General features: G+C 44.2%; 1 protein-coding gene across 1 annotated transcript; it reads right to left on the minus strand.

Moving 5' to 3' along the window:
* Positions 1–1051: 1051 nt before the first annotated feature.
* Positions 1052–14393, minus strand: tspan1 (tetraspanin 1). Its single transcript, XM_071915132.2, has 8 exons — positions 14180–14393; positions 13758–13820; positions 10039–10245; positions 8527–8601; positions 4474–4572; positions 2524–2667; positions 2018–2101; positions 1052–1420 (listed from the first exon to the last, which is right to left on the minus strand). The coding sequence occupies exons 2-8, from the start codon at positions 13812–13814 to the stop codon at positions 1361–1363; spliced, it is 726 nt and encodes a 241-aa protein (XP_071771233.1). The 5' UTR covers positions 13815–13820; positions 14180–14393; the 3' UTR covers positions 1052–1360.
* Positions 14394–14679: the final 286 nt, after the last annotated feature.

Consider the following 14679-nt stretch of genomic DNA (forward strand, 5'->3'; position numbering starts at 1 on the left):
TTGGACTGGATGGAATAGGGAATATGGTTCGTCTTTCTTGCTCTCTCTCTCTCTCTCTCTCTCTCTCTCTCTCTCTCTCTCTCTCTCTCTGTCCCTCCCTCTGTCTCTTTCCCCCTGTGTTTTTGCCAAATTGCCTTTCTGTCTCTCTCCTGTTCTCTCTTTGCTCCATGTCCATTTGTTTCCGTCTTTCTCTCTGTCTGCTTCTCTCTCTCTCTCACTCTCTCTCTGTCTCTTGCTCCGTGTTTTTGTCAAATTCCCTTTCTGTCTCTCTCCTGTTCTCTCTCTGCTCCATGTCCATTTGTTTCCGTCTCATCTCTGTCTCTCTCTGTCTCTCTCTGTCTCTCTCTCTCTGTCTCTCTCTCTCTCTCTCTCTCTCTCTCTCTCTCTCTGGGCGGCTTTCTCCCCAGCCGAAGAGAAGCAGGGGGAACAAAGGCACGGTTGCTGTTGAGGATTTGCACAGGGATTTGTGATGATTGCACTAATTCAAGAGCAATAACCTGATGCACAACTGAACAATACTCTGTTTCTCAGTGCCGCCTGTCTATTATAAAGGCTTTTATTGGTCAATATTTACTCAGCCTTGTCTTACAATGCCTATAATCTTCAAGGGCATAAGATAGAACATTGATGAGTAATACACAGCACAAAGACGTATTGAAGTACTGTGCTCTTATGCAGTTCCCTTTCACATACAGCAGTCTTCATTGCCAACCATATAGAGGAAACACATGCTCAAAATGTGTTCTTACTTAGTGGTTCACACAATACAGCCTTGTTGATGTGGGAAACATTAAGATAAACTGTGGCCTTTAAGACAAAAGAAGACCATTCGCTATGACAAAAACAGTATCAACAGCTTGCCAGAGAGTGTTATCATTTGAGCTCACAGTTCAAACTAAAGGGAAAAAAGGCAGCTACAGCATGCATGTTTAAGCCTCATGTACCTTTGCAACGTCCACCTGCATATCAATACTGATGAAAGGGTTAGATGATCTCAAGATCTCTGAAAAACTCACAGAGCAACACATCTGTGCAAATCCCACTCACTGAATGTTGTTTGATATATTTTATTGGCAAATATGAAATATTTACATTCTGCAGGTGCTCATACAAAGGGGGGGAAATACTTGCAACTTTTCACTACTAATCAAATATAGTATAATTATTTATTGGCATCATAAATATGACATCATAATAAAAAATCTAGTAAAAAAAAAGGAAAATCCAAAAGAAAAGAAAGCATCCTGTTATATGATATAGCATTTGCAGTAGAGTGTTAGAAATATTGTTTTCCACAGTAAATCACAAGTGAGCCATCTGTGTCATGCCCTTTATGCTTTCACATCTCCCTTAAGGAGTCTCAGCTGATTCTGTTGTCCAGATGGCAGTAGAGGTACATTGACACAATCATAGCAGCAACCTAGGAAAACAGAAAAAATATAGAAGTACTCACAGAATATGAAAAACATTTTAATTCCTTATTGCAATACATACTGTATATTTACTAAAACCAGATAGACTCTGGTTACCTGCCTAATAGATTATGTGTATATGATGTGTAATTGAGATTGTATGTGTTTGAAATGCTTATGGGCAAATAAATATTCCAGGCTAGCAATAATACATGTCTTTTTATTCCATGCTCTTCGCAAAACCACAATCAGACTGCAGACCAGAGCCATTTCAAGGCCACATCATGAGATAATGTCTACAGCCACAGGATGTTCGCTACATGCAAATCATTGGTTATACGGATCTGGAACTCACTTCACCGGCTAATGTTTAGAGAAGATAATAACGCTGTATTTTGCCTAGGCCTAGAGTAGGATGGGCAGTCCACTTTGCCATCAGTTTTGCAGACAGCAGCAGCGAAGATGGAGAAGAAAGTGAGTCATTTCCCAAGAAAATGCCCTAGCTCACTCGCTGCTGGGGCGCACCATTACCGCCACACAGGAATGAACTCAACTTAACAGTATAGGGCACCAAGTTTTATTAACCATGTAAAGGAATGTTTTACCTCCAAGACACCAATTCCTGCTGCTATCCCACCCACAATGTTGGCGTGCTTTTTGAGGGTCTCCAGGATCTGTTCGAAGCAGCCCTACAGGGGGAAGCATCCAGGGTGAGCCACAGGAAAAAATGGTCTAAATGTACATGAGTGTGACCTTTTCCAAAATGTCCATTTATGATGAATCGGCATAATACACACACTGACTGCAAATGGAGGCAACATTGGCCATATTCACTCTATTGTGTCATTTATATTGATGTAAAACAGTATGACAGAGAGAGAGTTTTCATTTGTATCTTATAAAACACATTAAACTACCCACATATGCTTAAAGGCAAAGCATGTTGAAATTGTTGGATGAACCCGTAACATATCAAGTATTTTCCTGCGTTTCACAACAGAGAGTGCTCTTGGAATAGTGTATACTACTCATATAGATGGGTACAACTTGTTACACATTTGGTATTCCTGCTTGTTGTCACGCTGGATGTGAGTGGTGTTCTGTTGCTCACCTCGACAGGGCTGAGCTGTGCCTCCTCTGTGCTGCAGGGGAAGCTGTTGAGCCGGCAGCAGCTGGGCGGGAGGCTGCCTCCGCTCTGCTCTGCAAACTGGGAGCCCACGAAGTCTGTGTAGTTGGTGAAACCACAGCACTGCAGCTAGGAGAGGGATGCACAAAGAAAAACACACACTTATCACATTGGCACAAAGAGGAAACACCATTATCATACAGTAGAAAAACACTTAGGAACACAATAACTGAAAGGGCTTTATGGATATTGAAATATTATTAGCATTATATAGATTCTTGTGTCTTACTTTATGGATTGCAAAAAGTCTTGTCTAACCGCTTTTCTTCTGCATGAAGTTCAGGGAGTTCAGCTTTTCAATTTCTTTGCTATTGCTGTCAATTGCTTTGCCACTGCTTTCAGAACAGATTGGTATGCTCTAAAGAACACAAATATTTATGTTTCATTTACAGACTGTGGCTTTAACAACTCAAGGTCTGAGTATTTGTAATAATGAAGTGAAAGAACTGAAAAACAGTGTTTGCAATGGAAAGCACACGCGACAGTGCTTGACAACAGTATCTGAGCCACAGCCATTGATGGGTGTCTTTGCTATTGTTAAACTGGGGGCACGACGAGGCGTCGCTCAATTTAAAAGTTTCTTTTTCAATAGGCAAGGTAAGGTAAGGTAAGGGATTTAACCTCACTGAGATTATGTTGACTCTGGCAATGAACTGGTAAATAGTACCGCATAAAATGTAGTGGTGCTTTCACTGACACAGGAAGATTGCCACCTGAAAATTCCACCGACTAACCGAGTAAATTAACAGTGTAGAGTTTACCTTCCATTACGGATTTGGTTAGAACTCACTTCAGGATTTTAGCTTTGCAATTTCACCCCAGGCAATTTATTTCTGCTGTTTTATTAGTGCAGTTTGGTCTCTAGGTTCGTGAAAGACTTTGTAGACTAATAGGTATTCATTATTCAGTAGAATACATTAGCTGTTATAAATATTACACAGAGATTAGTTAAATATTCAACTGAAATAACCTTTATTTTAAAGAGCAATCTCTCCTTTCTAACTGTGCTTTATGTAATAAAGAACAATAAGAACAAAGAAGGACACTGAAGAAGAAAATATATAGACACAGAATACTATATAGACTGTGTTCTTTTCTTTGTCTTTTGTGGGTGTCTGTTGCAAGCCTCCACCAAAACATCTACTCATTTTGATGTTGGTTCCCTATAGAGTGGAGAGCTGCTGCTGGGCAGAGCACAACTGTTTAGTTCTTGAGAGCTTCCTGTATTACTTTCTTTGCCAAGTTCGGACATTTCAGGGAATGTAACCAACGGGTGGGCCGGTAAATGTATAGTCTCTAAAGCAATAAGCCACGAGAGGCTGTGCTATACTCCGCTTCATGTCATGCTGAACAACAACTTCCATGTTCTAAAATCACTATCAAGCCTTATTGCTTTTATAAAATGCCAGTAACACACCATAAAATGTAAATGTGCAATAATTCTTTAATTTGTAATTGATAATAATTAAGTAATAATTCAATCTTGTGGTTTTCACAAAACAATATAGTTCTGGTGTTAAAACAAGTGGTTGCTAAGCGACCCATAACTAACGGTACGAGTGGTAAATTTTGATTAGCTAATTAAATGAGCTGTTATGTGGTCACAGGAATGCTTTTATCGACTTGGAGTGTGACTCAGCCAGTTGGAACTGAAGATTGCAACTATTCATTTATAATCCCACATTTTCACTACAAGTTACAAAGTACTTGTTTTTTTAACTTGTGCTATGCATCCATCTTGGTTCCTCCTCAATCACACTCTGCATATTATCCTGAATATTATGTCATATGTACACTTATGTTAACAACAGTTAAATAGTATAATTTAATACTTCTTTAATAGTGTTTTGGACTGACTGGCTGCAGACTAAATACCTCTGTCATGGTGCTGTTCCACATCTGGGTGACCACAGGATCACTGCCATACCTCTCCTTCAAAGCAGAGGTTGCCCACGCTTTTAGGATCCCCTCAGCCTGGGGGAAAACACACACACACACACACACACACTGTAATTACCTCTCTCAGGATGAGTCTCTTCCAGTCTCAGAATAGTTTTTTTTTTCGACAGGGGCAGCGAGTTTAACTGACTTTTTCAAGTCTGTTATGTACATGCACACATGCACTCCACACACACACACACACACACACACACACACACACACACAAATACACAAGTAGTGATGAGTATCCCTTTAGAACATAAATACACACCATTGCACAGAGGGCCGTTCAGCTCTTGCTGTCAAGGTCCACTTGTCTCTCTCACACACACACACACACACACACACACACACACACACACACACACACGCACACACTACACTATGGAAGCCCCTGAAATAAAACAAGAGTGGCTGCTTTTATAGGCAAGGAGGTAATTCTCAGGGAGTCACCTATGCATCAATAATGAAATAAATCTTCTCTCAAACAAAGCACCTGGGAAATAAACAGCCACGGCCTGGCACCTGAAAAAAAATGACTGAGCCATTATTCTCCATTCTTCTTCTCTTTTGTGGTCATAAATGGGGGCATTTACATATATATTGATGCCCCTGATCGTTTTTGGCCAGGACACCTTTCTCTTCGCATTGTGCTTGATATTCCATACTTATTTCATGGACATATCTAAAGCACAAAAAAAGGTTATGTTTCAGGCAGGAGAGCCTTTTGTTGGGAGTGTGGAGGAATTCCTTGACAACACACAGGTTAGCTTTCTTTCATGCCACCTCTCTTTCTCCCTCTCCTCTGTCCCTCCCTCCTTCCCTCCCTCCCCTGTTTCCCCCTCCCTCTCTCCCTCCCCTCTCGCACTCCGTTTTTTCCATTTTGATTAATAAGCCCGTCGCGTACAGTCGCACAAAGACCCATTTGATGAGGAAGGAGGGTCTGTGGTGTGTGTGTGTGTGTGTGTGTCATGCACACTTACTGTATGTGTGCGCTGTGTGTGTGTGTGTGTGTGTGTGTGTGTCTGTATTTGTGTGTGGCTATGTGTATCTGTGCTTATCATGTGTGTGTATGAAAGCATGTTTGTTTCTGTGTGTGTGTGTGTGTGTTTCTGTGTGTTTCTCTGTATGTCAGTGTGTGTCTGCGTGTGTTTCTCTGTATGTCAGTGTGTGTGTGTGTGTGTGTGTGTGTGTGTGTGTGTGTGTGTGTGTATGCATTGAAGGGGCAGGGGGAGAGATGCCCAAGGGGATGCAGGGAGACATGCCACAATTAAAAGTGCCCCCCAAGAAGCTGGGAGAGGGGCTGAGATCAGAGGGGTTATTACCAGCCAGCTAATTCATCACTGTCACTCGGCCCGCGCCTTGCCACATTCCGTTACACACGCACACACACACACACACACACACACTGATACAGGCCCATACACACACACACACCCACGGTGGACAGGACAAAGCCTGTACTAACATACAGCATCGTGAGGCAGGAGGCGATAACACATCTATCAATATAGTGTAGTGGAGGCAAACACCTACACACACACACACACACACACACACACAGACATACACATACAGGCAGAGACACAAACACAAACACACAGAGATAGACAAAGATACACACACGCTGTCCACACATACAGCAAGTGGGATGATAAAAATGCTTTATGTGTTATTGATCTAATGTTGGTCTATTGCTGTTTTAAAACACTGATAATCATTGATATCTTTTATGGCTTCTGCACTGCCGGGCTGACTCGTCAGTTAATTGGTTATTGTTTTTAAGAGGAAAGCAATAAGGGAAAGACTCTCCCGCCATCACATTCAGTACAGCATCTCGTAGTTATGAGAAATAGTCCATGGTTGGCGGCATTATTCATTATCTGTCACATCCCATCTAGATGATTAAACCAGAGGTAATTGAAGCTAATCAGATTACATTACTCAGGTGGGGTAATCCTGTGCTTTTACGTTACCGATGATGAATAAAGCAAGCGTTCACTAATCTGTAATGGATTACATTTGGAAAGTAAGTTTCCCAACCCCGGATATACATGGATGTTGGCATTATTCATTAAATGTCAGATCACATCTATGTTATTAATCCATTGTGAAGTCCATATCATCTCTTATAATAAATCTCTACCCTGGTCACTTCCGAATCACTTGGGGGAGAAAGAACAACCATGACCACTGATGGCCTCTCATAATGCCTGCTGGAATTGCTTATTAAATCTCAGTTATTCAGATCACCTGAAGGTTATTGGCTTTTTGGGTGGATTAGCTGGGGAGGCCCAATGGCCAAAAGGCAGATTTATGAGATAGATAAGTAGTATGGAATGGATCAACGCTTTATTTATTGTCCCCTTTCATTGTCTACGCTGCTCTCTTTCTGTTATTGACACAGGCGGCTATATATATGTATATTAGATGTATATTGGCCATATTCATTATTCCAATGCTATTGTGTTTACTGTGTCTTATCAAAAGCTGGAGATGGACAGCTGCTCTCACACAGTCATATCCATGATGGAAATGGCAGTGTTCTTTGTGTATGTAATGAGCAGATGATACTGAGGCTAACAAACAGCGCATTAAATTGGCTCTAACCATATCTGCTATCTCCTTAAGAAAGACAAATCTGTGATTTATGTCTTGCATTTCATCATGCCTTAGACAACAGCTCGCACCTCTCTCTTTCCCTTTCTCTCTCTCATAGACACACACGTATGTGCACACACACACACACACACACACACACACACACACACACACACACACACACACACACACACACACACACACAGGCACACATGCATTTGCCTCTTGCCAGATGCCTTTTAGATTGCTAGGCTTGGTTAGGTAGGCTTTGTAAATGACAGGCGAGAGATGGGCAGATTTATTTCAACAAAACAGCCTCAGCAACTCTCCCTGCTCAGCCTCCAAGGACAAACGCACGCACGCACATGCACACACACACACACACACACACACACGCACACACACAAACTCTCACTGCCTCTTTGTGTGAGAGCACTGCACACACGGGATTGGACAGGACCAGAATACATTGGGTAACAGAGAGAAAGAGAGAGTAAGCGAGAAAGAGAGAGAGAGAGAGAGAGAGAGAGAGAGAGAGAGAGAGAGAGAGAGAGAGAAAGCGGGTTGGTAGCTGCTGTTCAGAGAGGTATACCAGAAATACAAGCACAAACAAATGAAATTCTCAGGCGGTGCACAGTCCACGCTCCTCCACTCGTCACCTCCTCGCTGCAGATAGATGTGCATTAGATTATCTCCCTTGCTCCTGGGGACTGGGATACATCCTCTGATTGGGAAAAAAAACCACACTTTTTATTTTCTTTATTAGGATCCCAGTCTTCACTAACCTCCTTTTACATAGCTCATTTGAAATCCTTGTAATTATTATACGTGGCACTAAATGGGAATGGAGCGTGTGCGAGTATGTGTGTGTGTGTGTGTGTGTGTATGAGGGGGCACATATATGTAAATAGGCTGTTTTGCATATAAAATGCTTTAGCTTCAATATTCCAGAGTAATAAATTGCTCAAAGTGAGAGACATCGCACGTGGCCCCGGGCAATCCTGGAGTCATTAAGTAGCCGAATGTACTGAGGCGGACATAAAGCCAGTAATTCAATGATGGCCGGGGCTATGATGGAGAATTTACATGGAGATAAAATCTAGAGAGTGGGGACAGGGAGGGAGCGGAGGTGCGAGAGGGAGGAAGAGAGCAAGAGTGAAGGAGAGAGGGAGGTGGGATGAGGAGAATAAAGGGCGCAAAGAAATGGGAGAGTGGAAGAGCGCAAGCGGAGGAGAGGGGAGGGCGAGGGAGAGAAAGACGGACAGTGGAGAGAGAGAGAGAGAGAGAGAGAGAGAGAGAGAGAGAGGGGAAGAGTGAGGGAGTGGGGGCAGTGAAAGAGAGCGTCAAAAGGAGAAAGGACGAGGTCGGCATGAGGAGAGGACTTACGAATGAAGAGTAGGCCAGGGCCACCACTCCGGCTGCCACTTCAGCGATGAATATAACCAGGATGATGGAAAAGAACTGGAGGAGGGGAAGCAGAGGAGACGATGAGCGTGTCCCTGTGAATGTATACGTTCAAAGTGGCTATTCTCTGTGTAACTGTCATCCCTCTGCGGTCTCTTTGCGTAGTAAAGCACCGATCCGCCCGCTCAAATGACTGCACCCGGGCGCGAAAAGTTGATTCTGAGGTTTAGAATCAGCCATGCACCCCCCGACCCCTCCCACCACCACCCCACAAACACACACACACACAAAAGCAACACTATCCAGCGGCCTTTTAAACAGCCATTGTTCTACCGCGCAATCACAGAGACTGTCGATAAAGCTTGGCTGATTACACAGAAGGACTATAAGGAGACACAGAACCGGAATGGATCCATTCTATCAGCTCATCCGCTCTTTCATTCAGGCCATTACGGCGGTGCAATGGGGACGCCGTTTTCTCGCGGGGCGGGGAGGGAAAACGTGAGCCAGATAGGCATCGCGCCCTTGTGCTGTCAGTCGTGGCGACGCGCGATGTGTGCCACGCAACGTAGGCTCTCATCATTCAACTCAATGGGAGATGCGGACATGATGGCGGCTCTATGGGGGGAAATGTGCTGCCTGTGCTACTCATTAGACTCACTGCAGTGGACTAAGAGGTAGTTAGCCCCGTCGTTAATGAGCGTAATAATGTACACTCTGCTGTTCGGTGGTTTGGTGGGAGGGTGGCGTTGCTGCTGATATAGATCTAGCAGGAGGGGCAGGGATGGATATTGGGTGGGCTGCTGATGGGCCGTGTGTAAAATGCAAGGTTGTGTGAGATACTGCAAATGGGCTAGCTGGGTGTGCGCATTGCTTTCATGCCATGGTCTATTGTCAGTGTTTTGCAGAAATGCGTTGGCCAAAAAAGTAACCGAGGGAGGGAACTGTTGATATTGATCACGATCATGAATGTTTTTGGGCATTTTACATTCCATTTTCTGTGGTTTGACTCAGTTTGAGGGCCATGAAACTTTCTACATGGTAATATACAGGTGTAGTAGCCTTCTTTGTTTTCGCATGTATATAAACTATATTTTATTTTATTCAAGGAAACCAATGGATATATTTGGCTTTGAGCCTTTTGTTGGTTATACACTCAACAAAAGGTGCAACATTGTATTTTTTGTCAGTGGGACTAACTTTTTCTTTGAAGAGTTAAAAATCTGACAATAATTTGATTTCAATTTCTCCATGTAAGGAGAATCAAGAGTATCTTTTACATGAGAATCCCGGCCAAAACAACATGTGACGCATTTGTGGCATTTGAAATTTCAAACAGAATGGTAAAAAAAAAGCAACACACATGCACACACACAGAAGGAAGGGTAAAACAGTGGCACGGTCCTACAACAACCAACTTAATTAAACCATCAGCAAGTGTGTGCTACCCAGGACTTTCAGGACCTCTCTATGTAAATCAGGTCTAACACCTACCGTGAGCAGCAGACACTTGCTCTCCTTGTGGGCCCCGCAGCAGCCCAGGAGCCCCAGCAGCACCAGCACGGCCCCGATGGCGATGCAGAAAAAACCCACGTTGACGAACTGCATGGCTTGGCCGGAGAACGGCCCCAGGATCTTAAGGAAGGAGCCCCCGTCCACGGTCACCCAGATCCCCATGGCCAGCAGGGTCAGGCCCCCCAGCTGGAGATGGAGGCGAACACACACATGAACATGTGAATGAGCATACACACACACACACACACATACTTGGACATATGTCTAAGTGCATACGTACATGCATACGTACACGGGGGCACAAACACAAACACATACGTACATACAACCTCTCACATGAACACACACACACACACACACACACATGCATGCACACAAACCTATATTTGCATAAAACACTGTGCATGTGCGTTTAGACACACCAATGCATCACCACACACACAAATCACTATCACGCACGGGACATGCTTTGACCAGTAAGCTTTACAAAGCATGTAATCCACATTTTACAATGGCGAGTAAAATGTCAATCACTTGTTTGCCTGGCAGTCATTCAGATGGGGTCAAGTCAACAGCTCTTGAGGGGGTAATAGGTTTTGGAAATGAGAGGCCGGCTTACATCATGAACCCTCTCCTACCATTACCTTCCAGTGACACCATGACACCTCAATATCCTACCTACCATTCAGAGAGGGGCGGAGAGGAGGATTTCTTTTGTTAGAAAGGAGAGAGAGAGAGATAGAGAGATAGAGAGAGAGAGATGCTGCCTCAGGCTTCCCATTATAAACCTAAGCCCAGCAAGAACTTGGCCTCTTTTTACCTTTCTAAACGAAACGACTGCCCTTTTCCCATGACCGCCTTTATCTCCCTACTTATGTCACATAGGCATAATGGACAGAAATCCATTTAGTGACCATCTTGTGCTGGTGGATAAAGACAGCCTTGGGGCGGACAAAAAGTGGGCCACAGGATCAGAGTGTGGACAGTGAAGGAGAAAGAAGCTTGCTATCCTCTAAAGGATCTTAAATTTTTCCAGCTCCGAACCTAAATTTGAGAAGTTTAGTCCCAGAGGAAACAAGCCTATGAGCCATTTTGGATCCCGACCCTTAAGTTTAAGAAACCAAAGTGTAAAGGTATGGTTACTGGGTTGTGTACGCTGTGCTGTTCTTTAGAACTGTATCAGATATCCTTTTATTCATCTCTGAACATCTTTGTACTAAATAGAGCAGTCAGTGAATTCCCCAGGCGATGCTGACGCACATTCATACAAATCTACTGACTAAAAACTGTACAACCTGCTCATGATAGACAAATTCAGAACTATGTCAAGTGTTTCACATTACACCTGCCCTCTCTCTCTCTCTCTGTCTCTCTCTCTGTCTCTCTCCCTCTCTCCCTCTCTCCGCTATTCTCTATTCTCCCTCTCTCTACTCTCTGCCTGCCTCTTTCTCCTCATCTCTCCCCCTCTGACCCTCTATTTATCTTTCTAGCATCTCTCTCTCTCTCTCTCTCTCTCCCCCCACACCTCCTCTGTCTCTTTCCCTCACACGATTTCCCCCCTCACTCTCTCTCCTCCTCTCTATCTGCCACCTCCGCTCCCCACACGCCGAGTGACTTCTTATTCATTTCTCCTCTCCTACAGAAAGCATGTTTGAAACCTGATATTGTCTGTCAGGCCCAATCAGACTTGTTATAGTCGCACTCAGGAGGCCCCCTGCTCTCCATCAGGCCCCAGCATCCTACATGGCCTGTCAAACACTGATGCCTCCCACCTGGGAATAATCTCTCCGGTACTGTCTCTGTCTCTCCCCCTTCTCGTTCACTCGCTCTCTCTCTCTCTGACCCTCTCCAACTCTTTCTGTCTATCCATTTCTCTCTCTCTCTCTCTCTCTCTTTGTCTCACCATCCCTCCCTTCCTCGCTCTCCCTCTCTCTTCCTTTCTCCTTCTCTCCCCACCTTTCACTCGGGGGTATCTTTTCGTGTCTCATCTCCCCCGAACCCGTTCTGTGCCATCAGTGCACCGCTGGCTAAATGTGATAGGACAAGCATATTCCCCCTCTAACTCCTTGTCTGCCACCATCATCCCTCGCCAGGTATAATTGTAGCTGGCACGCTGTCTTTTTTTTTCTTTTTTTTTTTTAGAAGATGGCTAATCCGTTTGATGGTGTGCCATATGCAGGTGGATGCCCTGTCAGTCGAACACCCGCATGGCGAAGGACTGGAAGTAAATCGGGTTAGATTTTTGAAGGGGTGGGGGGAACTGCGGAGAAAGGAAACGCCATGCTATGGAGATGGGAAATAGAGCCTATTAGGGTTAGAGAGGGAATGAATAGCAGGCCACAGAATAGGAGCCAGTGGCCTCCAGAGAGGGAGGGAGGGAGGGGCGGGTGAATGGAGAGAAGAGATAGAAAGATATCGAGAGAGCAAAAAGAGAGCAGGCACCCCAATTGAAATGGAATTGGTCCTCTTTGAAAGGCCTGGAATGAGAAAGACATCAGCTGAGTATATGGCCCATCTTCCATGGGTCATATTACTGGGAGCAGACAATCTGATTAAGCCCCTACACTCAAACATGGATCTACAGAGAGGGAGCCTACATGGAGACACTTCTAATTTCCACTGCATTTAGATGGGTTCCAAGGCAATGATGTACAGATGGAACCAGAAGTCCCACTTTTTTTTTTTACAAACATACCATTGCATTACTGCTCAGTCCCTAAGTCTCGGATGTGGTTGGGAAAATTCAAATTTTGTTCACCAGTCAGCCAGGTGACTCAGTCATGTTTATGTCACTTCAGTTTTACTTTAAAACCTTTGAAAAAGAATTGGCTGCAACAGACAATGGCTTTGATGATAGCGGTTGTTTCTTGGAGAAATAAATTCACTCAGTACAGATCTCCATTGGAGGGGACTCTCTCTGACGAGAGGAGAACATAGATAAAGTTGCAACATCAAACTTGAAATGCAGTTGCAGTGGCCAAAGTGTTTGAGCAGTCACATTAAAGCATCCTCTTTATGAGCTGAAGGGAATCATTTCATCATTCTGCTCTACTGGCTAACATTTCAAAGGGACATCATCATCATTGTGCTGCTGGGACTTATAGAGCTGCCGCACTAGATTTATCAAGGAACGGCACTCAGGCAGAAATGGGAAATGCGAGGAAAATGATGACTTGTGCTAAGAGCTTCATCTGTGCAGCCGCTTCCGTGACAGTGGGAGCCCAGGTGGGCTCGACGCGGCGGGCAAATTCAGCTTACCCTCGCCAAAGTTTCTCTCCATTTCACATACCACATTAGTTATCAACATTAAGCGGAAGACGTAGGTAGCAAAATTAGAGCCTTTGAAGTTAATGAGATGAAAATTGCTATGGTGCAGAGAAAGTGGGGAGGGGGGCAGGAGGAGAGGGAGTATCATTTAGGGCGTCTTGCTCAGTGATTTGAGATGTTTATGTAACATCTTTGGTATCTGTATCTGTTTGCATTGAAGGAGGGAGAAGGAGAAAAGGTGGGTGGGTGGGGGGGGGGGGATTTTCTATGCATTGCGTTGAAAGCCATTGTTTGTTTACTTCACACATGACTTTCCCCCCGTAAAGATTTCACACAATAAATGAACAAACACAATCACTCTTGCAGCAGTGACCCCCCACCTTCCCCCCCCATCACACGCATGTGTGTAATCAAAGCAGAAACATACTTACAAAGATAAGCAAGTTGAACAAGACCATCATCGATTTGACGAATGTGAAGCACCCCATTTTAATCTGTAATAAAAGGAGAAGATAAATTATAGCATTTCTTCTTTCATCAGCCACGTCCTTCTATCTCCCTTTCACACACACAGGGCTTGCAAACTATACACGGCCAATCTTCACATGCATGCTGTGCTGCTGCATTCAGCCCACATCCCTCTGAAATTACTCTGAAAATTACATTGCTGACAATGGGCCTTAATGATAAAAAATGCACAGAGCTCGCTGAATGTGTTCAGTGAGACACAGACACGATAAAGACATCTTTAATGGAAGATCTATGGAAAAAGCATAGGCTAAATAAGGAAAAACAAGTAAGGGGCTTAAAGTATTTACATGCAGCAGAATACTTTAGGCACACAAGATCTTACCTTATATAGTAAATGGCTTTCTGTCCAAGGTGGAGATGCTTTTCGCCAGTCTAAAAGTTGATGTCCTTGGGTTGGAGAGCGGCACTGACCTCAAAGAAACCCAAGACACTCAAAACCCAGCGTTAACCCACAGATGCGTTCAGAGCAGAGTTTTCTGTTTTCCCAGCTCAGGTGCTGCCAGGTGTGCTGAGGTGATTGCGTGTGTTCGAGATGATTACTGTGTGTGTGTGCTAGTGATGATGACCATATGGATAAGGCAGAAAAGCCCGAGCCTGTGGCGGAGATCAGAAATCTGATTACAGTGGGGGTTTTTTTCTCTCGGGCGAGACTGGTGGGCTGGGTGTGGCTGCTGGGGAGGATACAGGTGACAGCAGGTGAATATTGTTCAGGTACAGGGGGCTCAGGTGGCAGATCTGACCCCTGCAGGTACGCAGTGACATAGTTCTACACTGCAGTATCACCTTTTCAGGGATTTGAGTGTTGAAAAGACAGAGACATCC

Source organism: Centroberyx gerrardi, chromosome 9, assembly GCF_048128805.1.
Source record: "Centroberyx gerrardi isolate f3 chromosome 9, fCenGer3.hap1.cur.20231027, whole genome shotgun sequence".
NCBI classification, from domain to species: Eukaryota; Metazoa; Chordata; class Actinopteri; order Beryciformes; family Berycidae; genus Centroberyx; species Centroberyx gerrardi.